Below are 23,031 nucleotides of genomic sequence, written 5' to 3'. Positions count from 1 at the left end.
ATTCGTCTCTCTGAAAATATATATAAATGCATGTATATATATGTACACAGATGGACCAAATAGATACCTGGATGAATAGACGTACACATGTATCCGACTAGCACTTCTAGGTCTTCTCTAAGGAAATATGAATATATGTGTATATATTTATGAATTTTTACATATGTACAGGTTGATAGGTAGACAGAGGTACCGATAAGATACCGAGAGCCTGAAGAGAAGAAAGGATTTCCGCGCGCGTGTGAGTGTATGCACTGCCGTATTGCAGAGCATTTGCCTTAGAGAGACGCTGGTTTGTGGTCATTTTGCTTGATTTTCCGCCTTTTTTCTGGGCCACGCGCGAGTGAAGGTTTTCTTTTCGTCACTTGTTTGCCAAGAATTATCCACTTCTCCGCCGAGTCGTGTCGCTCGTGAAGACAACCGAGCATATCTTCAGAGGCGCGTGAAGAGAGAAGACGACAAAGGAAACAAAAGCAGACGGGAAAGCACGAAACGTCCAGAGAAAAGAGAAGAAAGCGCATCTTCCCAAAATCAAGAGTATTTCAAACTCTCTTGGACTGTAAAGAGCAACACATACATGTAGAGATACATACAACATGGAGATCGTTTCTCGTCTTCATGTTGTAGCCATCTACCTGGTACCTCTATCTACGTATATATATGTATATATATATATATATATATTTTCTGGTGCAGATAAGAGACTCCGAACGTTATATATATATATATATATTATGGTGATGAGGAAGCACAGAAGGAAGGGGAACCCCGTGAGGGAAGTCTTTTAGGATCCGTTGTCTGTCTCTTGACTTTCGTAGTCCTGTGAGGGCTGTTCTGCAGGTTTCTCGAGTCCGTTTTCCAAGTTTTCTGTTTGCGTTTACGTCTCCAGACACCGAAAAGCTGAAACACGTCACTGGAGCTACTGCGTGGTGCAGAACTGAAAGAGAGACAAACTTGCTGTACAGAAGTGCTGGTCCCAACTCCTCTGTTTTTCCTCACAGAAGTGTGTTTTCCTTTCAGAGAAACGCAGAAAGCATCTTTCTACACAAATACGTAGATGCAGAAATGCGTTTAGACTGATGTGTGTGCGACTGTATCTTTCTTTGTATATTCGTTCGTGTGCTGTCAGCGTTGACTCCATGCAGATGCATTTTGAGTGTACGGCTTGTCCAGTCGTTTTCCCCAGAAACAATCGGGCAGAAGCGTGTCAGGCTCGCTAGCCAGTGCGTCGATCGCGCGCCGGAGAATGCACCCCGTCATCTACAGACGCTTCGACCTTTGAGTTGGAAGAAAAACGCATCTCCGGAGAAGGCAGGAACTGGAAAACGACGGGATCAGGAAAAGAGTGAGCACCCTATCCCAGGTGTATGTACACGCAGCGACAGCCCAGCGAACAAGTTCGAGGCCTGCGACACTCGCGCGAGTGAGTTGCGCACAGGCGTCGGACTTGTGGACCACTTTTTCCTCGGTAGAGCCTTTTCGCGAGTTCCAACGTTTTCCCGACAGAGAGGAGCGAAGAAAACTCAAACTTCTCTCTCTCAAGCGACAGGCCAGCCCTTGCGATACACATTCAAGTTGTCGACGCCGATGTGGTGCGTGTACGAACTCACTCCGGGCTGCAGCTTCGTGCCGCCCTCCTGCTGATCCAAGCGAAGCACTTGGTCCAGAGCGCTCCGCGCCTCTTGAATCAAATCTCCGGCCTGGAAACGCAAACGCATGTGTGCAGTTGGAGAAAGGAAAGCATTTTGTCAGTCCCTACATTGAGAGAGTGAGAGGAATAACCGCACTACATGCATGTGGACGGGAAATACATGTGTGCAGATAAAAACAACCTCAAAGTCATGCCCGAAGTATCTCTGCACCTGAACCTCATTCGAGTCACCTTTACACACTCACGCACATCCATCACTACATGCATATACCTGTGCATACACATATACATATACGTACAAATACCTACGTACATATATATATATATATATATATATATATCCAGAAGTATGTAGACATAAGATCCTATCGGTGTGTATGACGAGTTGAACTCCGAAGTCGAGTCAGGTTGGGGAACAAAGAAGAAATCTCAAATACTCTTCGCATCGGTGCACTTGTCGCGAGTCTGTGTGGAGCATACGGCAACAAGACATGCAGAAAATCACGCGTTTGCACACGCGCGGAAACAGGCGACAAGTGGGCGCAGAAAAAGAGAGCGAGAACAAAACTCAGGAAAGAAGTGATAATCTCGAAAACCTACTGTCTTGACGCCGACCGAGTCAGTGATGGTCTGACGGAACGCGTCGTCGCCTTTCATCACAACGAGGCTGGGAACGTTTTCGACCTGGAGACAAGAAGACGAAAAAACGGCCAGCAACGAACACAGTTTCAGTTCAGAGACAGAGAGGAAAAGGATCGAAAACACGGGGGAGAACGCGTGAACCTCTCCACGCTTCACCTAAGCAGTGCCAGGTTCGAGATGCTTCGTTGGCCAGCCCCGACCCAATCGACATGGCGGGGGTTGTGATGGCTCTTTTACCCACTTGAAGAACTCTGCAGTTGCTGCCTGTGGAAAACAGCCTTCTAAAAGCTTGTCTACACAAGTCGGCTACTTCGACTGCAATAAGAAAGCGAGAAGTGACGAATGCGAGCACAAGAGACAGCTCCATATCTTTCGCGTTTCCAGCCTTCTCTCGGCACCACTCCCTTCTCGATCTTCTCCTCTGCATCTCGATTCACTTTTCTCCTCATCCCTGTCTCCCTCTTTCTCTCCAGCTGCGTCCCTTCAATGGTGACTGTCTCTTGCAACAACTGAAACCTGCTAAGAAGAACACCATTGCCCTTCTCATCTTCCGCTTCCCCGCTCTTCGGGTGTTGAAGTGCCTGTGACCTGCCGACCGGCCGTCCCGGTTGCTCGCACTCTGTTTCTATCCGACCCGCAACTGTGAGGCATGTGTGGACGTTACGGCCTCCGGTCCTTTAGAATGCCTCCGGCCGGAGTCCTCAGTCCGAATCGAGGCGTCTCCTGCTTGAGGCGTCTCGCTGTGAATCTGCGCCTTTTTCTCACTCGAGCGTGGTATGCAGCTCTGGGGACGCGGTCGCAGTCGATGAGGAAGAAAGTGGCGTTGTTGCTCGCGCTCGCGGCGAAGTCGAGGAAGGGCTGGAGGAGGACTTTGCTCTGGAGGGAGAAGCGTGCGAAAAACAGACAGACGATGGGCTTCTTAAAGCTTTCCTCGTACACCGCGGCTTCGTAGCGCTCCATGGTGGAGACTTCTTCGACGTTTTTCAGGGCGTTAGTCCCACTCGCGATTCCGGAAGAGGCAGACGAAACAGCCTCAAACACTGGCGGCGGGGTGGGCGTCGCCGGGAGAGGGTCCGCGAGCGCTGCGGCGTTGGCCGGAGGAATCGCGAAAGAAAAGTGGCGGGCGGTAGCGGCGCAAGGGTGCGACATCACAGCCGATGAGGAGCGCGAAAGAAAATTTGTCCGCGAGGAAAAAGCAGAGACAGAAGACGGAACTGACGACACGGCGGCCGCGGCAGGCAGCCGGCAGGCGTTTCTGGGGTGTACATACACCCCAGACACCGCGAACGGCAGTACGCGGGAGGGCACTCTGTTGAGGGCCATTTTCGCGAAGTTTGGGGGTGGAAAACGCAGAACTCTTCGCTCAGGAGAGAGAGGAGAGAAAGCGTGTGTTCGAGACGGAGGAAAAACGGAGGAATCCGGGGTTTCAGGGCGGCGAACTGGACCAGCCGTCGCCCGCTGCGAATTGCGGCCTAGACCTTCAGGTTTGTGGTGCCAGTTCTACACGCTCGAACGCGTACTGAAGCTTGTGAGATGGTGTTGAATCCGGGAACGAAGAACAGCATGGAAACCGGCACGCCAAAGCGAGCAGACTCTTCGCAACTTCGCAACTTTTCCGCGGGTAAAGCACGCCAGCGGCGCCACAGTGGGACCCCGACACCTGTTGTACGCCAGGGGAAACTGCCCTGCAGATCCGTGTGTGTTGAATTTTTCGCGGGCGAAAAAATTCAAAAGAGGTATCTTTGGCCACCAGTCGCCGAGCCAGAGAAGAAGGCACTGTCGCCGAGGTTCGCAGGGAAGCCCGCCCGTTTGTCTCCGGTTTTCGACGCACGCGGAAAGTCGGTCTCCGAATGCGGTACGGGGGGACGGCGCAGACTACTTTTGCAGAGACGGCTTGGCTCTTGCTGCGAAAATGTCCTCACATTCCCAACGAGTTGTGTTCAGGAAACAAAGTGTCTGGAGCCGACGCCTGGCGGGGAAACGGTCCCTTGCTTTGAATTCTCCTGTCGCAAACCGCGTTGGGAGTGAATCCTCGGTTCGCTGCACGACTCCTGCCTTCCCGGGAGAAGAAGTAGCTGCGGAACCCAGCGAGACACGAGCGAGCGCAACATCCTTTTCAGAGTCTCTCCAGGGCCGCAGTCCGGCACACATGTATATACTCGCAGAAAGAGAGAGAGAGGGGTGTGCGTCCGTGTCGAGAGTGTTGCCTCGAACGCCTTTCTCGATCTCGTCTTGTGTGCTGTCGGTCTCGCGGGCTGTCGGGCTGTCTGTGTATCTCCCCGTCGCTTGGCTTTGGTCCGCGACGAAACAGTAGGGAGTTCAGGAGACGCGGCGGAACAGTTTTTATTTCGCGAGGGGTGACGCTTTTTTCTCGCGTCTCGACATTGCGTGTCTGTTCGCTTTCTCGAAACTCGCCGAGCGCCGCCGGCGGCCGAGTTCGGCCTCTCACACACCACAGCATGGGGAGGACGTGACGCTCGAGTGTAGCGATTAGGCACCTGTAGCTGCCCGGTTTTTCTGTGTTTTCTGGGTATCTGTAGCTGTTGCATCCTCGAGGGCTTTGCAGAGCTCACCTTTCTGCGTTGTCTCTCTTCCCTTTCCTCGTGTGTCGCCTCGCGCGCCACGTCTCTTGCTGCTGGCGGCTTGTTTCTTCTCTTTTCCGGTGTCTTCCTCCGCGCGCGTCTGTCCAGCTTGCGGTGTGTTGTGTACGATGTGGCCGCTGAAAACCGGAGAGTCTTTATTGTCGCGTCCCTACACCGCGTTTCTCCTGCGAGTCTGCGTGGCTCTGCTGTTCGTCGCCCCCCTGGAAAACTGTCCGCGGAGGTCCGACTCCGGCCCGCCCTCGCGGTTCTCGAGGGGGTTGTCTCTCTCGCCGCTGTTTCCCCAAGATTCTCCCGGGTGCTCGAGTTTGGAGGGCGCCGCAGCCGCCGCGACCCTGGCGACGTCTGGCGACGTTTTCTTCTCTCCGTCCCAAAGTGAGTCTGCCTGCGATGTTGGCGATTCGCCGGGGTGTCTGCTCTCTTTGTACGAGCGCGGAAGCGCGACGGCGGCGGGTCTGTCTTTCGACGCGTACGCGCTGCTGAAGGAGGTTGACGTCGGCGCGCTCGCGTCGTTCGTCTCCTTTGCACAGCCAACGTTCGATCTGCGTGCGGTGCAGGAAGCCCACCTGTCGCCCACGCAGAGACGGCAGCGCCTCGCAGCCACGCTCAGGCGCTTCATCCGCGATCGAGTGAAGAAGGCAGACGCGCTGCTTCCCGCAGAACTCTCTTCTCTCTTCGCTGCAATTCAGGTCTACGACTGGACTTTGATTGAGGAGGCCGTCGTCCCCCTGCTTCCCCCGCAGCTCCTCGCTGAGCAGCCGTTCGATGTCGTAGAGGACCTGCTCTACGGAGGAGAGGCGACCGGAGCTTTCGAGGAAGAAGCGAGGGGACAGTTCGAACAGGGGTCGAGGGGAGATCCAGTTCTCGGAGGCGAGACGCAGCAGAGAGCAGGTGAGGTAAGAAAGCAACAGGGCCGAAGAGACCGTCTGGAGGAGGCGGGGAGAAGCGAGGAACGGTTCGACGAGGCTTCAGTGTCTTGGGAACAGATCGAGTCGCTCGACCCGTTGGAGGCAAGAACCCAGAGAGACTGGAAGAAAGGAGACACCGGAGAGGGGACAGGGGAAGGGTGTGTCGAACACTCTGCTTGGACGGGAGAAGAAGCTGCTGGAGATGTCCACTTGGATGTGACGGAAACGTGAGAAAGAGTTCTGGAGTCTCTGCCTCAGGGGACGAGACAGAAGACACATAGGTGACAGACGAGGCAGACTCGTGGTGGCACATCGAAGCGCACAGGAAGGCCGACACTAGGGAGGAAGCGGAGACTTTGAAGTCCAGCAAAGGAGACCGACCACGAGGTAGTGACAGCGGCTGGCTGCGTCGAGGCTCGAGAAGCTGGGGAAAAAACGGTCGCTCGACTTCAGTCAGCCGCTCTGTATGGGGCCCCCTTCCTCGAGACGAAAGTCTGGACGGGCTTCTGCGGCCTTGTTGGAGCCGGCAGGCGAAGCGAACGCAGCCGCCTTGCTGCAGACAAGGCGAAAAGGAAGTCGAAGGAGCAGGAAACGGCGCGGTCCGCAAGCGACGCAGAGATGGCGAGTCGCCTCAGGCAACCGTGCACTCTGGGCTTGGAGTCTGACGCGCGAGCAGATGGCCAACACGGCGGGGAAGAAATGAGCACGAAGGAGAGGCACCCGAGAGGAGGGCGGAGGGCCGGGGAGCTCAAGCGAAGAAAGAGAGAAAGGGAGCGGCGAGGAAGAAGGGGCAGTCTATTGCGTGTCGAGTAACGGAGGAACGCCGCCAGGGAGAATTCCAAAGTGAAAGATAAATTTCGATTCTGAGCACCCCGATGAAAGACAAGGCGATGTCTGGCATCTGGGGGGGAAGGGGGGGGGGAGGACTGAAGAAGGCAGCTGTGGGATGTCAATGGAGTCAAAGAAACTCTGTATCGGGAAATCAACGCGGGTGTCGACATAGTGGAGCGAAAAGTCCGTGCAAGCCACGCAAAGTCGCGGAGAGCCGAGAGCTTGAGGAGAAGCCAGTGATTGGCAATTCTCAAAGGTCTGAATTGCACAGACGAAGGGCAGTTTGGGACACAAGGAGCATGGGCGCCTGCAGCGACCTGTGAGTGAGGAATTGGGGGGGTGCCTGAGAGGCAGTTGAAACTCGCGGGGAATGCGAGCACGAATACCAGGGATCTCGCACAGTAACATGGATCTCACACAAATACAACAGGGATCTGTGCACTGCACGTAGAACCCAGCCGATGTTAAATAACTTTTATGTCGCTGGGTGGCGAAATCCAGCGAAGATGTCACGCAAACAGTCTTCACTCCAGTCAGATGAATACGGCAGTGTTTATGTATTCCGACAGACCGCCAGGCTTCTCGCCGGAGTATATTTCTTAGAAGCCCAAAGTTCACACGTTCCATCGGCATCTAGCCGGTCATATGCAGCCGCCGATATCTGCTTTTGGAGACGGCGCAGACCTTGGTCAGTGAGGTCACTTGTTTCTCAAGGAATTGAAGTTGTTTCGTAACGAATGGGGCGCTGGCCTGTGTGAAGCGGTGACAGTGTGGACCGGGTCCTCGCAGAAAAAAGGACGAGACGTGTCTTAACCGAGGAAGTGCCTCGCGGAGCGGAACGGCAGAGGGAAAGGGACCGTGAAGAAGTTGTAGAAACGCTCCGAAAGGGTACTGAGTGAGAAGCGGAGGAGTGTCCTGAATGCCCAGGTTGCTCCAGTGCTCAGAGGCACAGGTGTGAGAGTCCTCAGAGGCAAAGAGTTTCTCGAGGACGTCTCTGCCGCTTTTCAACAAAGTATGTAAAGCCATGAAATTTGGTTCAGTGTCCAGTTTTTCAATTGCCACTTTTTTCTCCGCGGTCGAATCGACCTTCCCGTTCCGCGGTGCATCCGTCGCTTGGCATGATTTTACAGGGTGGGTATCGAGGCGATTGCTTCCGTAAGACCACAGCAGATTCCTCCGAAGTTGTGTTTTGGACAACGAAAAGAAACTGAATCCGTTGAGTTTTATGTTTTTTGCAAGTGTGCACTTTCGACTGCGAGGCACCAGGTGATGCCTGTACAGTCATGTGGGAGCTTTCCAGACAAAAATATCCACGAGAAAAAGTGCAGTGTCCGTAAAATGAGATTTTACAAGAAACAACGAACAGCAACCGTTAAGCGCGTTTTCAGCTCTCCGTGCAGTGACCTGCACCCAGTTACCCCCATTGCCGAAAAGTACTGCAGCTTGATCTTCTGCTGGATGTCTCGAGCCCAAAGAACAGGTCGGAGTAACGGCCCGTTAAAGTATGTAGATATCATGGCAAACTGTACGTGGAAGAGTTATGTCCTGTGCAGAAAGCTTTCTGTTTCAGGACACTCGGTTGTATGTGTGTTTACTCCATTTGAGTTCTGGATCGCGGACCGTTGGTACGGAGGAAATATCGACTTACGCTGTGGTGATTATTGACACGGTCAAGCTACGGTCTGTGTGTTCTTACTCCCGGCATTGTTCGGACCCGACTCAAAATACGACTTCTTAGATTTCGGGCACGCCCACAAAGTAGAAGTTTTGCTAGGTATAGACTTTAGAGACAGTTGCGCCTTTTCAGGGTTTTCTGGGATGCGCGGTTGTCGTATAGAGGCATCTGCGCCTCGGTAGGGGCCGGGGGCTCGTTCGCCATCCCTTTTATCTCGACGGCCATTCGAATAAATTTTAGCACGCTCCCGTGGTTTCTCCCAGTACGGTCGGCGGGCGGTCCGTTAGCACTTGTCCGTGTCCTGTATTCACACGACAGATCGAGTAAGTAGCGGGGTTTCAACTTTCACTTTCTTCATAACCGGGAGCGGCGTCAATCTAAGGAATCCACCGTGTAAGTCCGTGAAAATCAGCGGAATTCCCTGGTATATAGTGTACCAGTGGACTCGCGGGCATCACCGCAGAGACAGTCTCAGGCCTCCGTGGACTATCAGGTGGGCAGGGCTAACCGCGCACAGCTGCCGGGGTTCAACCGCTCTGGCATGCGTACAGAACTGTGGTGTTTCTTCGTTTTTTTCCGAAGACAACTTGAACTGAGCAACGTTGTCTGTCGCGGAAACAGAGTGTTGCGTGGTTGTGCACCAACAAACAGGAGTCGGCGCTGGGCATTTCACGGCGTTCCAGACACCACTGACAGCGCAGAAAAATCCGGGCACTCTTCCAGAACAGACGGTTAAAAAACTAATAGACACCGGCTGAAAGCTTCCCCGACCGGCATGTGTGTAGAGCCAGCACGGAGCATGTGGAGAACATCGCTGGCGCAATGTCTCCGTTCTGTCAGCTTTCGCGTTCTTGCCTCTCTCTCATGCGTAAAGGATGAAACTCTGAAGTGCCGAGGGGCTCTCCACGCAGATGCCCTTTTTCTGGACGCATTCAGGTGCGCTCCTCCGCGCGAGTCCAGCTGGCAGGCTGTCCGTGTGGGGGCGCGATTCCGGTCGGATGAAAGCGACAAGGGCACCCGGTGGATCTGAGAGGGGTTTCTCCGTTTGCCCAATCTCCCGACGCCAATTTGAACATGCGGACAGCGAACGCGACAGCGCCCGCCGTGGAAAGACTGCCGTGAAACTGTCGTCTGTTCCGACTCGAAATCCGATTCAACTCTTTTTCGGCAGAAACCGACTTGGGCCGGCCCTTGGGGACCGTGTGCTCTCGCCGCGTTCGGAGGCGACAGCCGACTTCTTATCCAGTCGGCTCTGCCTGCTCAGATTCCTTCTGGAAACGACTTAGCTCGAAGTCGAGGGCGCACTTCCAGGCAACGCCAGACGCCCGCGAAATGCCAGCATGCAGCCGCTTTTCTCTGTCTGCGCCCCACAAACCGGAGACACGACGAGAAACGCAGGTTAATATCTACACCACCACGCGTTTGTACAAAACACACAGCCGGCAACTCGTCAAAATGAGAGAGAAACGAGGGAAACCTCGAGTCCCGCGTCCTGTATGTACACACGAAGTTTTCCCGGCTCGATCAACTGGAGCAACATACGTGGCTCTCCACATCCCTATCTCGCTCACAAGAACGCCCCACGCAGCATGTCTCACAAAACACAGCAAAGCAGCTTCTGTGAGCTGGGAAACCAACAGAAAACAAGTCGCGCTCTTGGAAGTTCAGATTTCCACCACTCTCTACGCATCCCTTTAGCCGAGACGCAGAAACGGAAGAGACTCACAAGCCACGCAAACTACGTGGCCATTTCCCTGTCGCAAGTCGCCTCAGCAACTTCACTTGGCGTTCACCGCGCGAACTCCGGCGCCTCCCGAGACACAATCGAATGCACACAGACTTTGACTGGGAGGTCTCGCCAACGAGTTCGGGTGTCACTACAGGGCAGCAACGAACAGGTTCTGTCGCAGCAGCCACATCCTCCCTCCACAAGTTGTTGAATCATAGCCTTCACCGCAGTGTGTTGGCGCTCGCTTCAGTGCGAGGGGAATCGCGTGGTCTCTCCCCTCCTGCTCCCTTCATGTCCACTTGACTTCTCTCACTGGCCGACGTGACGCACTGCTTCGCCGAAGACAGGCAGTCCCGGTGCTGCGGACGCGACAAGTTTTCCTTCCTCAACCCTCGTTCCTCCTCGCACATCGAAGAGCTTCAGCCCTGCGCTGCGACTCAGACAGCTGGAGTGCGTCGTGCTGCAGAGACTCGTGTCGGAGGAAGGCGACAGACACTGCGTTCCGGCGCCCGACCCTGGGGGGGAGTCCAGACACCGCGATGTGCCTCCGTTCTGCGGAGACGGAAGGCCCAGAGCTGGCGAGACACCTGAGGCGCCCGCGACGAGCCTCGCGTTCGTCTGAAACGCCTGGAAGGCCGAAACACCGAACCGGAACTCTGAGGGACTACCGCTCGGCTCTGCAAGGCCGCGCTGCATGCAAAAACTGAATGGAGGCTCCTGCCCAGTGTAAAGTCTCTCGCCAAGCGGCGAGTCGCGTGCGAGGCCGGGGCCGCAGTCTTCTGTGGGCTGAGGCGCCGGGGGGCTCTCTCGCGCTTCCTGCACAAAGGCCATGTCGCCAGAAGAGTAGCAAGCAGGGAACTCGAATCCGTGACTGCTCGCTTTCAGAGGGAGACTCTGCGTCTGCGCGAGAGATCCCGGGACGTAGCGGTGCTCCTGGGCACTGTCGCCCGCCACTTTCGCTCTTCCGGTGTGATCTGAAGCCCCTGTGAACGCCGGCCATGTCGTGCATTCCTCGCTTCTCCCGGAAATGAGTTCGTCGGCAAAAGCGGACGAGCTCTGCCCTTCCGACCGCGCGTGCAGTGGTGACCCCTCCAGCGCAGGTAGCCGCTCCTGCTGCGGTGTACGGACAACCCGGGCATGACCACGGGCCGAGACTCCCCCTGGGGCCTGCTGGTCCGGCGTTTCGGAGGCGACCGGCGCATGCAGCGAATCCGCCGCGCGCGCGGCTGGTTGAAACTGCGGCGGGAGGACGTCGTAAAACCCGCAGAGCTGCAGGCAGAAAACACAAACGGGTGCAGACAAAAATGCAGAAAAAGCGCGACAGGCCGGACGATAAGAGATTTGGCGATAGCAGGCAGGACGTGGACGCAGACATCTCAGAAGTTGTCAAGACCCAGATTCCTCCGCTGGTACACGCGCGTGGAACGGATAAGCGAAGACGCGTCTACAGAAAAGGCCCCATCAGAGAGGAAACTGCGGAGAAAAACGGAACAGGACTCATGGAGAACACACAACCCCTAGGCCTGCAAGGTACCCAGACACCACACCCATTTACCCTTGGCGCGAGAACGTGGGCAATCACAGAGTCGGCTTCCTCCGAGATAAAACACAACATTCGTGTTTGTCTGCTTGGGGAAGAAGAGGATTCAGTCATTCCTTGGTTTTTCGAGAGCGCATGCGCTTACCTCTGCAAGTTGGTAGAGTTGCTTTGTCGTCGCAGAACGCACTCCCGAGACTGCAGCTGCTTGGGCCCGCAGCTCTGGATTCGCCCGGAGCTCCCTGCGTGCAAAAGAGAATCTCTCATCATATATGTGAAGATACGTTTATGTGTGAGAGCAAGCTTGAACAGATGTATGGGAGCCTTTGAGGGCAGTCACGTGAACATATTCGTATGGATAAACCTGAAGAAAAACGTGAAGTTCTTCAAGTACATGTTCCTAATATACATAAATATAATCTCTAAATGAATACATTTGATGACAAACAAAGGTCAACCCCTGTGTATGCTCCAGACGCAACCCACATGTTGCTCTCAACAGGCAACGCATCTCTTCTGATTGCTTTAACCGCTTCCCAGGAGAAAGTCCTTTGTCTCAGCGCTCCTTGTACGCAGGCACGATCTAGAAACGGTTTGCTGTTTAAACCATTCTGCAAGCTGGTGCGATCACCCTGGCCCCAGGAGCGGACCTTTCAATCACTGTCTGCACGCCTGTCAAAAAACTGTATTACTACGCCGCCAAGCAAGGTGTGGAGCAGTTCCTACGTTCCTTAACCTGGCAGCTGTTTCTACTGCATCTGAACCTTTCTCGCGCATCACGCTGTGTTAGAAGTAAAATAAACAAGCTACTTCTAGTGAGCTTGAATGGTCTTTCCTCGCATATTATGCGTGTCAAGAACCCGCGTTCTCACCTGGCGATGCGCGACTTAATCGAAGTTCGGCCTTTGTCTCCAAGCCGGAAGTAGCCCTGTCGCCTCAAGTCTCTCCAGCGCGCGTCGGACAAGTCCAGCATGCTTTCGCGTTCCTCCGTGGGCCCCCTGAGGCCCGCGTCGCCCTGGATGGGGAGCGTCCTTTTTCCGGGCTCGTCCAGCTCGAGCGTCCCACTATCTCGCCCAGGCCCTCGGGGGACAGTTCCCACAGTCGCGAAGGCGAACGGCGGTTGTGGCGCCTCGGCTGGGGCGCCAGGCCCCGAGACAGAAGGGTACCCGGTCCCCGGACTCCTCGGCTCCACAGAGGGCGCATAGTCTCCCTCCCGAAGGCCAGCTCGCGGCTGCAGCTCGTGGGCTCCAAAAGGTGACAGCCCGGGGTCGAAGACCGGCGGACTCGCGCCGCTCGGCCCCGCCGCGAGGCCTGCGAGGGGTGACGCTTGGGGCCCGCTCTCGACGAATCCAGGCAAGCAAGGAAACAAGGCCTGTGCGTTGCGGGGCCACGCAGGTGACGAAGCCGAGAGCACCGCAGGCAATCCCTCTGCAAGGCTTCCACTCGCCCGCGGGGGGTCGAGTGAGAGGCAGCTAGGTCTCGCAGAAGGCACTGCATGCACCGGGATCCCCTGCTTCACACACGGCCCAGCCCCGCCGTGGGAAGACCCAGAGCCCGCAGAGGGCCCCACCGCTGCGCCTAGGCCCCAAGTCTCCCCGCCAACAGCAGGGCCACAGCTAGCTGGACTTCCGCGCTCAGGGCTCGCGGGCGCCGCGTCCTGAAGCAGTTCCTGTGTGCGCATACGGCGGAGCATGGCTGGGTCCGCGCCCCAGGGGCCGAATCTGTCGCCGTTCCAAGACCACGGTCTCCACGCTGCCCCAGTCTCCAGAGCGACGGCGAACGGACTCGCGACCGCAAGACCCTCCGAGACAGCGTTGGTCGGAGTAGCTTCGTGGCCTGGCGTCGAGTCCGCTTCTTGCGATGCGGGGTGCAGGCCGGATGCAGTTGGAAAGACGGCTGTCGGTAGGCTGCCCGCCTTTCGGGCCTCCTCCGCACTCGACCCCACAGTGGTCTCCATGGACTCGAGTGAGGGCAACTCGGGCGCATGCTTCGCTTCGTTACGGTGGACCCAGCTGCATGCAGTTTGCGTCTGTGTCTCGGCGAAAAACGGCACGGTCTGGGCGAGGACCCCCGCTTCGGTTCCGCCCTCGTCAGGGACTCTTTCGTCTCCAGACGGAGCGCAGACGAGCGCCTCTCCACCGCATACGCCTCCTGCAGGTTGCGGCCCCTCGTTGGGCTCCAAAGGCGGCGCATGCGTCCCCGCGCCGCCCGCCGGGGTTTCGCGGCGTCCAGGAGCCCCTGGGCATACAGGCCAGGCGGTCGGCATCGAAGGCGGGAGAGTCGGAGGCCTCAGTTCAGCATGTGTCTTCTCCTCTGCGTTCGCGGCGACACTGCAGGGTGTTTGCAAGAAAATCGGGGGCGGCACTCGAGACGGGGACCCGATCCCTCCGTCCACTCCGGGCTCGGGTGTAAATACACCCCGAGTCGCCTCCTCCAATATCCTGGCCTTCTTCTCCGCCCCCAACTCAGGCTCGTGTCCCACGGGGGTGCTGTCGGCGGTGCTTGGGGCCGCCAAAGCCGCTGCATGCATTTTGGTGTCACAGTGTTTGCTGTCCAGTTCGCTTTCCGCACAACCCCCAGGAGCTGCTGTAGTAGCCCCTGTCTGCGTCTCAGCTCGGTGGTCAGAAAGCTCCGCTTGTCCATCCTGCGCATTCTGAGAGAGGAACGTTGTCTCCAGTTCGCGAGCGCGTGCCTGCACACCGGGCAGAGCAACGGAGACCCCGGAAAGTCGGCCTTCAGACCAAGCGGCGGGGAGGGCTGTCGAAGGCATCTCTTGAGAGCTGGCTTCTCCCTCGCAGCGCGCTCCAAGGGCACAACGCCCTGTCGCTTCTTCTTCTCGTCGAGGTGCGCTCTCCAGAGCTGTGTTTGTCAGAGGGTATCTTCTCCGTTTCCCGCCGGTCTCTGCTCCTGGCGCCTTCCCTTTCGGGTCGCATGCAGCTGCCAGCGAGGGATCGACAGACTCGCTTGTTTCGTCCCCGGTATTCGGGAGAGATAGAAGGGTGGCGAGAGCGAGACCGTCTCCGTCGTCTGTGTGCCCAACTCCTCGGTTTCGCGCACAATTCTCTTTGAAACTTTCTTGGCCTGTCGCGTCCGACAGACCTGGAAAAAATTGAGGACTCTCTCCACGCGCCGGTCCCCAGCGTCTCCCCTGGTGTCTGCTTCCTGCGCTCCCATTTGCAGTCCCTTCGCGCGGCGCAGCAGCTTCGCCCGCGGGGCGAAGGTCTCCAGGCTGTCTCGACGCTTCAGCTGCCCGGAGTGAATTCGCCCTGAGCGCCGGAACTGCATGCATCGGCTGCGTCGCCCCGATCCCGGCGGAAAATGCGCGTCCGTCCCATGCAGTTTCTCGGTCGTCCGTCGGTGACTTGCACACGCTCATTTTGTGGGTCCTTTCCAACTCCAGAGACACGGGAGTCGCAGCGGAATCCATATGCAGCAACTCTTCTTCCCTTCGTTCTCCTTTGCCGCTTCGACGGCGAACAACGCGCGTACTGTGCGCCTCTTGCTGGTGGCACATGCTCCGCTTTCTCGGGAGCTGAGAAACAGTGCCGGGAGAGCTTTCTTTCTCGATTTCTTCGCGCGAGTCGAGAGCGACGCCTGGAGAGCCAAACGGCTCCTCCGCCGCGCGGCCAGCGGAGACCGCGGCCTCTTGCGCGACCCTTTCTTCTCCAGTTCTCTCTGCGCGAGCCAAAACAGCTTGCAGAGCCTCGCTCGACGACGCGGACCAAGGTGCGCAAGCTGGAGAACTCCAGGGAACACTGAAAGACACACTCGGGCTGCCCTTCTCCACGGGACTGCTCTGCTGCACAAACTGCGGTAGAGATGCAGAAAAACAGGGAGAGAGAGACGAAGGCGCGGGAGAAGAAAGAGAAGAAACAGAGGGAAGCGTGTCGTGAGAAGAGGACAATGAGCCGCGAGGAAGAGAAGTACAGAGCGCGGCAGGTGGCTGCGAGGGCCTGCAGTGGAGTGCAGACGAGGGCAAGACGATACTTTCGTCAGGATGGGTCTTTCCGCCACTTTCACTTTCGAAGCTCGGCCGACTCTCGCTCTGCTTTTCGGATCCTTCCAGAGTCCTCACAGAAGAATTTGCAGTAGGCACACAGAGAACGGAAGACCCGAGATGGAGCCCAGCCTCCCCCGAGGGAAGGCCCGTCGCTCCGGAAGAAAACGAGGGGGAAAGAGGAACCCTCTGGACAGTTGGAGCCGCGCCGGGTGTCTCTACAGTGTCTGCATGCCGACAGAAGACAAACACGAAGCGGAAGAAAGAAAGTCGAGACGCGGGATGCTGTTTCTACAGACTTTGTGTGTGTGTGTGTTTCCGCTTTGTAACTTGGCCTAGGAAACCACCACGCGGATCTTGGAAAGGTGCACTTTCTGCAGTTTTCGTAAAGGAGAAAGAAAAGCAAGCCGAAGCGAACGGGTATTCTTGCAACATGCAATTCATCGTCTACTTTGGCGCATGCTCGTCTCCACTGCCTAAAACGCGCCTAGTCGAGGCTCACCTTCGAGAAAACTGGTTTCTCCAGGACAGCCCGCCGACCTTGACGGCGACGCGCGGAAGTCTTCGTCGCTTCTAACAAGTGAACTTGCCATTTTCGCAGTGCATGCGTCTGCCTCTCGTCTTCCGTCAGGCTCCCCGGGCACCTGTCTTCCCCAAGCTGTTCCTGGATCTGAGAGAAGCGCCAACGCGTGCGTGCCCTGAACTTCAGCACTTGCGTGGTTCGCGGGTTTGGCGTCTCCAGAGCTCGGCTCGCGAGAGGCTTGCTTTGCCGCGCATACAGGGGCTTTCCAGAAACTGGATGGTGTCTCTGTCTCCGCTGTTGTCGCTCTCCATTCCGTCGAGTCTCCCCTGACTGGGTGTGCATTTCTGCGTTCGTCGCAGGGCGTCGGCATGCGCGTATGTCGAGTGTCGTCGCTTTTCATTTCTGATCCTCTCTCCCTTGCTGCGCTCTCTTCCTCTCCCCCTTGTCCCGACCGACTTCTCACTCCCGCCGCGCCTTCATCCCCGACCGTCCGCCCCGAGGCGGAAGGAGCCTGGTCACATTCATCAAAGCTCGTCTTGGATTTCTCCGAGGAGACAGACGCCGAGTCGGAGTGTGTCCACGAGACTCTGGAAGAAGCTGGTCGCTCTACGTCGCCCTCGCCCTCGTTCTCTGCAACGACTTTTGCCTCTTCCCTGACTCGTGGAGAATCTGAGACTTCGCCGCTTTCGTGACCCCGAAAGACGCAGTCGAATGGAAAGCCATCGCGACTCTGTGTTGCAGACAGTGGACAGAACTCGCGCCCCGTTTGGTCTGCGTCGTTTTTCCCGACAGGCGAGACTCCCCCGACACGCGCCGTGGCTAGCTCGCCGCCCGCCCTCCAGGTGTACGTACTCCGCAAAGCCTCCGAGGCGGGCTGCCGCACGTCGAGGCCGAACTTGGCCCCGTCGGCAGGCGAACTCGGGCGCAGCAGTTCCTCCACAGGCTTCTGTGGACGGGTCTCGCTTTTACCGCCAGCAGACAGGTGAGAGAGACGCGGCTGCCCAGGATTTCTTTCGCCTGCGCTCGAGAGGGCCGACGCCGCGGCAGCGCCCCTCGCGAGTGGCTTGCTGTGCCTCAGGTCTTCGCTGTCTTCGGTCTGGACACACTGGTTCTCGGGAGTGGAAGTTCGAGTTTTTGCAAGCACTGAACCACTCTGAGACGCCTTTCGCGGGCGCCCGCGCCTCCGCTCGCGACCGCCTTCAACGTCGCCTCTCTCTCCTTCTTCCGCTCCACCTGCTTGAGCTTTTTGCCTTGCCACTCTGCGACTCGCGGGCCTTCGCCTCGACTCCCTCGCCCCGCCGGTCCCGCCCGAAGACACAGCGATTGCGTCGCCGGCCTCGCCTTCCAGCACATCTTGCTGTCTTTCGCGTTGCTCCTCCGGCAGGCCTCCGACCTCATACTGGCCTCCCTCAAGCTGCACTGTACATGGAAACGAGCCGGACAGGCGGCCTCCATCCCAGGCGTACTCGGGAGGCGCCACCGTAGGCAAAAGGTTCGCTTGACGCCCTGGGGCGGTCGCGGGCCAAACAACGAACAACGCCGCATTGCCTGCGAGGGGTGTTACAGGTGTCTCTGCCGAAGGCGGCTGCGGGGGAAGTCGATTCTCCGCAGTCGACACTCCAGAGGTCGGGAAAACTGAACCAGGTGTGGCTCGACTGGGCGTGCTTCGACTTGTCTCTGCGCCTCCTGGCCACGCCCAAGCGCCTGCCTCGGAGCCAGCCGACGGGGGTGTCTGTACCCCTGAGACTTCGCCGAGCGGGAGCGACGCATGCAGATCTCGTCGGTTTGAAGGGGTTGAGGGGCGGCTGGTCGCGGAGACCGAGTCTCGCGAGAGCCGTTGTCTCGAGAGGAAGTTCAAATCCGGTGTCCCGCCCTCTTCCCGCACAGACGAGGTAGCCTGCGCCCAGGATGCATCGGGGATGGAAGTAAGGAGACTCGAAGTATGCGGAGAAATCCAAGAAAAAGAACGCGGGTCGAGAGGGATCTCGCCGTCTGTCCCTGAGGGTCGAGCCATCCCGGCCTGGTCCTTGGGGCCGGCAGGAGTCTCACACGGGGCATTGCTCGCCGGAAAGGATTTCGCTTGACGCAGGACTCCGTGTGGACGCCCTCGACGGGTTTCTTCAATTATAAGCCGATCTCTCCCCCCGCGTGTTGGCGAGGGAGGCAGGGGCAGGGAGGCGTTCTCGAGGTGACCTCCAGGCCCGGCTTCGCAGTCTTCCTTTCTTACTTTCAAAGACTCAGAAAACTCGACACCAAAAGATTTATTTTCCGTCGCAGGCGAACCATCTGTATCTTCTCTCGAAGGAAAGTAGCCAGGCACACCAACGTTTGCTTCCTGGCCCTGGGCCTGTCCCCTGAGGCTCTCAGACAGTGTATATACACTGAAGAGCGGGGCCCGGAGAGCAGGCGGCCCCTTTTTCTCGACGCATATTTCCGTCAAAAGTGTCGGAGTGGCATGGGGAGGGATGCCCGGTTGGCCGAAAAAACCTGGGGACTCCCAGTTTGCACTAGAAGAGACGAGCGTCTCTTCCATCCCCGCTGGAGTTCGTGAGAGCGATGAAAATGCAGTCCTCTTTGGCGACGAGAAGGCGTTTTCGTTGCCTATCTCCCTGTAAAAGTCGCGCGAGTTCGTAGAATGTGCCTCTGGAAACTCATCTGACGAGTACAAAATCCGGGGCCAAGACGAGGCCCTTGGGTCTCCGACCTCAAGCAAAAGCACAGACTCGCGCTTCTGGAAAAAAACTTTCTGCGTCGTGTCGCTTCTTTCGAAGTCTTCGCGAAGCGGGGCCCTCCCGTCGTCGCTCCGCATCCACGCCGCCCGCGCCCCGCCTTCTTCTTGGCCGTCGCCGAGCCCCAGGTCCGTTTCAAATCCCAGAGGCGCGACAGGCCCACCGACTTTGAGCATCTCTCCAGCGCAGCAAGGCTTCGCCTCTTGAGGTGTCTCTGGCGCCCCAGGTGACAGCAGGCGTGTCGAGCTCGCGGCGCCCGAAGGCGATCCCTCGAGGGAGAACAGTGTTTCCCTGCCTCTCACCCGGTGTCTCGGGGCTCCAATCGCGAAGGCCTCGACCATGTCGGGCGCCGGATGCGGCGGCGGGAGCAGCGCGTTGGGCTCCAGGCCCGCTTCGGCGAGAGTCGGCGACAGCACGCAGCGACAGCGGCTCTGCGCAGGCGGAGAGAGAAGGCGGATTTGTTTGCTTTGGAAGAAGGGGAAGGCCTTCGCGTTCTCTCGAGGCGACCCGGGAGACACTTGCGCGGAGCCAGGAACCTGGTGTGGGCCGTCGAGCATCGACGCACAGGTAGAGGCAAAGTCCGCGAGCGAAGAGAGACACATGGTAGACCGGGGCCGAGGTGCGAAGAGCAGAGGCGCTTCCCCGGGAGCGGCAAGCAAAATATCCTTGTCTTCCACGGGTTGAGAAGGAAGCTCGACGCAGGAGCTCGCGTCGTTCGACATCGTGTAGAGAAGACGGGGCAGTTGCGAGAGATTTGGTGGGGGTACGACGCGAAGAAAAAGATCCAAAAAGGCGAAAGCTCAGGAACTCGAATGAAGGGTCCCAGCCCCCAAGGCGCGCAAGAGACAAATTGGTTTTACATAACTTCTACCTGCATGCACATGGTTCCAGCAACCAGATGTACATACAGCGGAGTAGCGGAGAAGTCGACATGTCTTTGAGCAGGCAGAGGAAGAAGATTCAGAGGAAACAAAGTCTCTCCATCAACGTCCGCAGATGGTTGAGGAGAACGGCGTTTGCGTGGCGAGAAAGGGCGCTGCAAGAGCTCCGCATATGCCACACTCTTAAGAGCAGTTTGAGACTTTACGTGACTTTCAAGGGTCAAAAAGACCCCGGGACTTTCCAGTCGCTCCCTGCCCTCTCAACTTACGAACCCTCGTCAAATACGAAAGCTCCCTCCCGGCGGGAGGTCCCCAGACTGCGTGAGAGAGCCTGGTGTGTGTCGACTGAACGGTTCTTCTCGACATGGAAACACGTTTTGGCCAGAGACTGTCTCCACTTGCACTCTGCTGTCTGCGTCCGGAACTTGCGTCGTTCTGTCTCCATTTCTGTCCGGCGCTCCTCGACGACGTCCGCGGAGTCAGCGAAGACGCCTCCTCAACAGAGTCGATCTGTGGCGGTCGGCTTCGTCGTTCAGCGTTCAAGCAAACGGCATGTTGAAGTGGGTGCATGCAAATTCGTCTTCAACGCGCCACTTGTCACATGACAAAAGACTCGGTTCACATTTACCGGAGTCCAGTCCACGCGTAGAGGCGTTCCGCACTCTTTCAGAAATCCGCGAACGACGCCCTCCGTATTTGCGCGTCGGGACGAAATCGCCTCGTTTGGGAGGTACCTCAGAAAAGCCGGACGTCGCGACACCTCACGCCTGCGGCTGAGCCGGAGGAGAAGGCTGTTTAGACCGGCAGGAGAAGAAGGCTTCGCCAATTGGGACATGACTGTGTCGATTCGACGCTTTTTTCAGATCTCAAATGAAAAAGAACGAACCGAGCTGCTGCCGCTCGTGGCACACCGAGCGCGGTGTTACAGTCCGTTACATTGAGAGATCTAGAGTTTCTGGACACGAGGGTTTGAAGGCGCGGGGAGCACAGTCTGCTTTGAGAGTGAAGACAGAATTCTGAAGAGCTTTGGGAGGCAAGAAGCTCTTCCACTTTCAGCCCCACCGGGCGGCGACGTTTTCCAAGGACGCAAAGTGTCAGCTCTTCCTTTTCCAGTTCCGGGGCATTCGTGGCGTTCTCCGAGAGCGGCGGCGCAGAGGGACAGGTGCTTTCTCACGTCCCGTCCAGAAGGCACCGTTTTCCGAAAAAGAGGAGCCCCGCAAGGCGCCTCTTGCCGCCAGTCAAAAAGGGGAAGGTGCTCCCACCCTCCAGCCCAGAAAATCCGCTTGGACGAAGAAGACAGATCCACGCTGATATGACGGCAGGCGGGGCCGCTTGGGGTCGGCCAGGCCATGACCCTGTGGAAAGGAGAAGACTGAAGCAGCTGGAGGGGAGTTTCTGAGCTCCTGCTCCAGGGTTTGCCGCGAGAAAAGTGAAAGTGATCACAGCATCGAGGGGTGGAACTCTCAAGTGCTTGTCTGGTTTGTGTGTGACCCAAAAACCAGACGCTCTCTCCAGACCCCTTGCCGTCGATGGTCGCGTCACCCCGACCCAGTCGCGAGGGGGCAAGAGGCTTGCACTGTGCCAAGACACACTCTTTGGAGATTCGCAGCCTCTTTGTGCGGGAGATTTCCACTGTTATAGTCTTGTGAGCCCGCGTCGTAAAACTAAAGTTTCGGCGGAAAAGGAGCAAACAAAGCTACCCGCAGGACTCGGAAGTCTGCAGCCTCACGGCGGGGTCTCCCGGGAGAAGGGGGAAGAGGGGCAAGAGCGACCCGCGAGGTGCAGTCTCCGTCCAGCTTCCGAGGCAAAGAGTGCTGGAGAAAAGCCGCGAAAACGAGAAACTCCCGAGTCCCTGCCGTGTGCACACACACACCGCTTGCTGAAAGTGAGTCAAAATATTCCTGTGATTCCTCGACAAGTGAAGAAATACTCTGGTTTCCACGAAAACGGCTGAAAAGAAGTACCCGCGAGGTGCGGTCGCCGTCCAGCTTCAGTGGCAAAGAGTGCTGGAAACACTGAGAAGAGGAAACGGCTGTGTCCCGGGAGCGCCCACACGGAGGGCTTTTTATACGATTTCGAGTTTAGGAATGATTTTCCTTGCCCGATGCATAATGAAAAACCCTGCGTTCCGGGAATCCACGGCGGAAGCAAGAAAAAGGTGCAAGCAGACCGTAAAGATCCGGGAGTGCAGTGCGATCTTCTACAGGCAGGAGGTTCCCAGCTGCGGCGGTTCACTGTGGCACAGCAACATTCGAAGAAAGCAGCTGTGAACAGCAGCAGCAAGCCGACTCTTTAGTTCCATTTGCTTACAACGCACTGTGCACTTTTGAGGCAATGAAGAGGCACCCTAAGATATTCACGAAGCCATTTACAGCTGTGGGTCTCCATTTCGTCGAAGAGGTGTGGACCTTGAGCCGCGTTGAATCCACCTATGGTTCCACGGAGCATGAAAAACACTTGGCCCCCGGCATCAGCGTGGCGTTTAAAAGACACTTTTAAACGAAGGAAGACTAATAGTGTTTTTCGTAGACACTGACCTTCCGTCATCCGCACGTGAAGGGTTCGGCAGTAAAACGATGCGAAATCGAGGAAAGCGCGGGTGTATCAAAGCGATGATTTGTCCTCATCAGGGTTAAAAGCTGCGGTACTTTTTCGCCACGGGCACGCCACAGAAAACACCAATCTTGACACTGGGAGCTTTTAGAGGAGTCGCGCTCTGCCGCCTGAGAGACGCCTGTTCGAAACCGTCGATTTCCCTCAGCTTTTGTCAGCGCGTCAGAAAACCCCGTTGAGAAAGGCATATGGATGAACTCTCACATCTGCAGCCATCGCGCTGCAGTCAATATACTGTTCGGTCGTCAGGACCAGCATCGAGAAAGACTGCTGTTCTTCATTGAATTCTCCGCATCAGAGGCGTGCAGATAACCGGGAAACAACGTCTGAAAGTCCCTCTGACATTCGAGCTGCTTCTGCCTCATGAAAACTGGTGATTTCTTGCGGATTTTACGGTATTTTATGCCAGGCCGTGAAGCGCGCGAACGGGTGACCGAGTTGGGGGAAACGGTGGCAGGTCTCCGTCGCTGAGGGCAAGTCAGTGAACTTTGATTTTTCCGTAACTTCGGAAAGCGGTGCCGGAAACAAGTGCTAGATTGCGTTCACGTGTGACGAGAGCACCCCGAGAGCGCTGAGGGAAGCTTACTCGTGGAATTCAGTCCTCTGTGAAGCCTGTAGACCGGAAACCCCGTGCTACGATAAGTTCTCCGTACTTTGCGGGCGTACCATTGGTTCCTTGCTTAGGTAAAACAAATGTGAATTTAAAAGAGCGACT

General features: G+C 57.0%; 3 protein-coding genes across 3 annotated transcripts; 1 reads left to right on the top strand and 2 right to left on the bottom strand.

Moving 5' to 3' along the window:
- Window positions 1-608: 608 nt before the first annotated feature.
- On the bottom strand, window positions 609-4,207 carry TGME49_201800 (hypothetical protein). The gene is made up of 3 exons (XM_002367435.2): window positions 3,059-4,207; window positions 2,252-2,335; window positions 609-1,700 (listed from the first exon to the last, which is right to left on the bottom strand). The coding sequence occupies exons 1-3, from the start codon at window positions 3,614-3,616 to the stop codon at window positions 1,539-1,541; spliced, it is 804 nt and encodes a 267-aa protein (XP_002367476.1). The 5' UTR covers window positions 3,617-4,207; the 3' UTR covers window positions 609-1,538.
- On the top strand, window positions 4,005-8,358 carry TGME49_201810 (hypothetical protein). The gene has a single exon (XM_018779177.1). It carries the CDS (start codon window positions 5,004-5,006, stop codon window positions 6,030-6,032), a length of 1,029 nt encoding a protein of 342 aa, XP_018637431.1. The 5' UTR covers window positions 4,005-5,003; the 3' UTR covers window positions 6,033-8,358.
- Window positions 8,359-8,706: 348 nt separating this feature from the next.
- On the bottom strand, window positions 8,707-21,802 carry TGME49_201820 (hypothetical protein). Its single transcript, XM_018779178.1, has 4 exons — window positions 16,073-21,802; window positions 12,446-15,797; window positions 11,722-11,815; window positions 8,707-11,305 (listed from the first exon to the last, which is right to left on the bottom strand). Exons 1-4 carry the CDS (start codon window positions 19,542-19,544, stop codon window positions 10,346-10,348), a joined length of 7,878 nt encoding a protein of 2,625 aa, XP_018637430.1. The 5' UTR covers window positions 19,545-21,802; the 3' UTR covers window positions 8,707-10,345.
- Window positions 21,803-23,031: the final 1,229 nt, after the last annotated feature.

The sequence above is a fragment of the Toxoplasma gondii genome, chromosome VIIa (genome assembly GCF_000006565.2).
Source record: "Toxoplasma gondii ME49 chromosome VIIa, whole genome shotgun sequence".
In the NCBI taxonomy this organism is placed as follows: domain Eukaryota; phylum Apicomplexa; class Conoidasida; order Eucoccidiorida; family Sarcocystidae; genus Toxoplasma; species Toxoplasma gondii.
Note: the sequence above shows the minus strand (reverse complement) of the source record. Positions and strands in the feature narration are given on the sequence as shown.

What these genes read in the sequence shown, in the direction of transcription:
- TGME49_201800 (XM_002367435.2), bottom strand. Translation starts at nt 3,616, where the DNA reads ATGGCCCTCAACAGAGTGCCCTCCCGCGTACTGCCGTTCGCGGTGTCT. An exon ending in GAGCTGCATACCACGCTCGA is followed by an intron (nt 2,336 to 3,058) that starts GTGAGAAAAAGG and finishes TCTTGTCTCCAG; the next exon opens with GTCGAAAACGTTCCCAGCCT. An exon ending in ACTCGGTCGGCGTCAAGACA is followed by an intron (nt 1,701 to 2,251) that starts GTAGGTTTTCGA and finishes TTGCGTTTCCAG; the next exon opens with GCCGGAGATTTGATTCAAGA.
- TGME49_201810 (XM_018779177.1), top strand. Translation starts at nt 5,004, where the DNA reads ATGTGGCCGCTGAAAACCGGAGAGTCTTTATTGTCGCGTCCCTACACC.
- TGME49_201820 (XM_018779178.1), bottom strand. Translation starts at nt 19,544, where the DNA reads ATGTCGAACGACGCGAGCTCCTGCGTCGAGCTTCCTTCTCAACCCGTG. An exon ending in AGAAACCAGTTTTCTCGAAG is followed by an intron (nt 15,798 to 16,072) that starts GTGAGCCTCGAC and finishes GTCGGCATGCAG; the next exon opens with ACACTGTAGAGACACCCGGC. An exon ending in ATTAAGTCGCGCATCGCCAG is followed by an intron (nt 11,816 to 12,445) that starts GTGAGAACGCGG and finishes TTTTGCACGCAG; the next exon opens with GGAGCTCCGGGCGAATCCAG.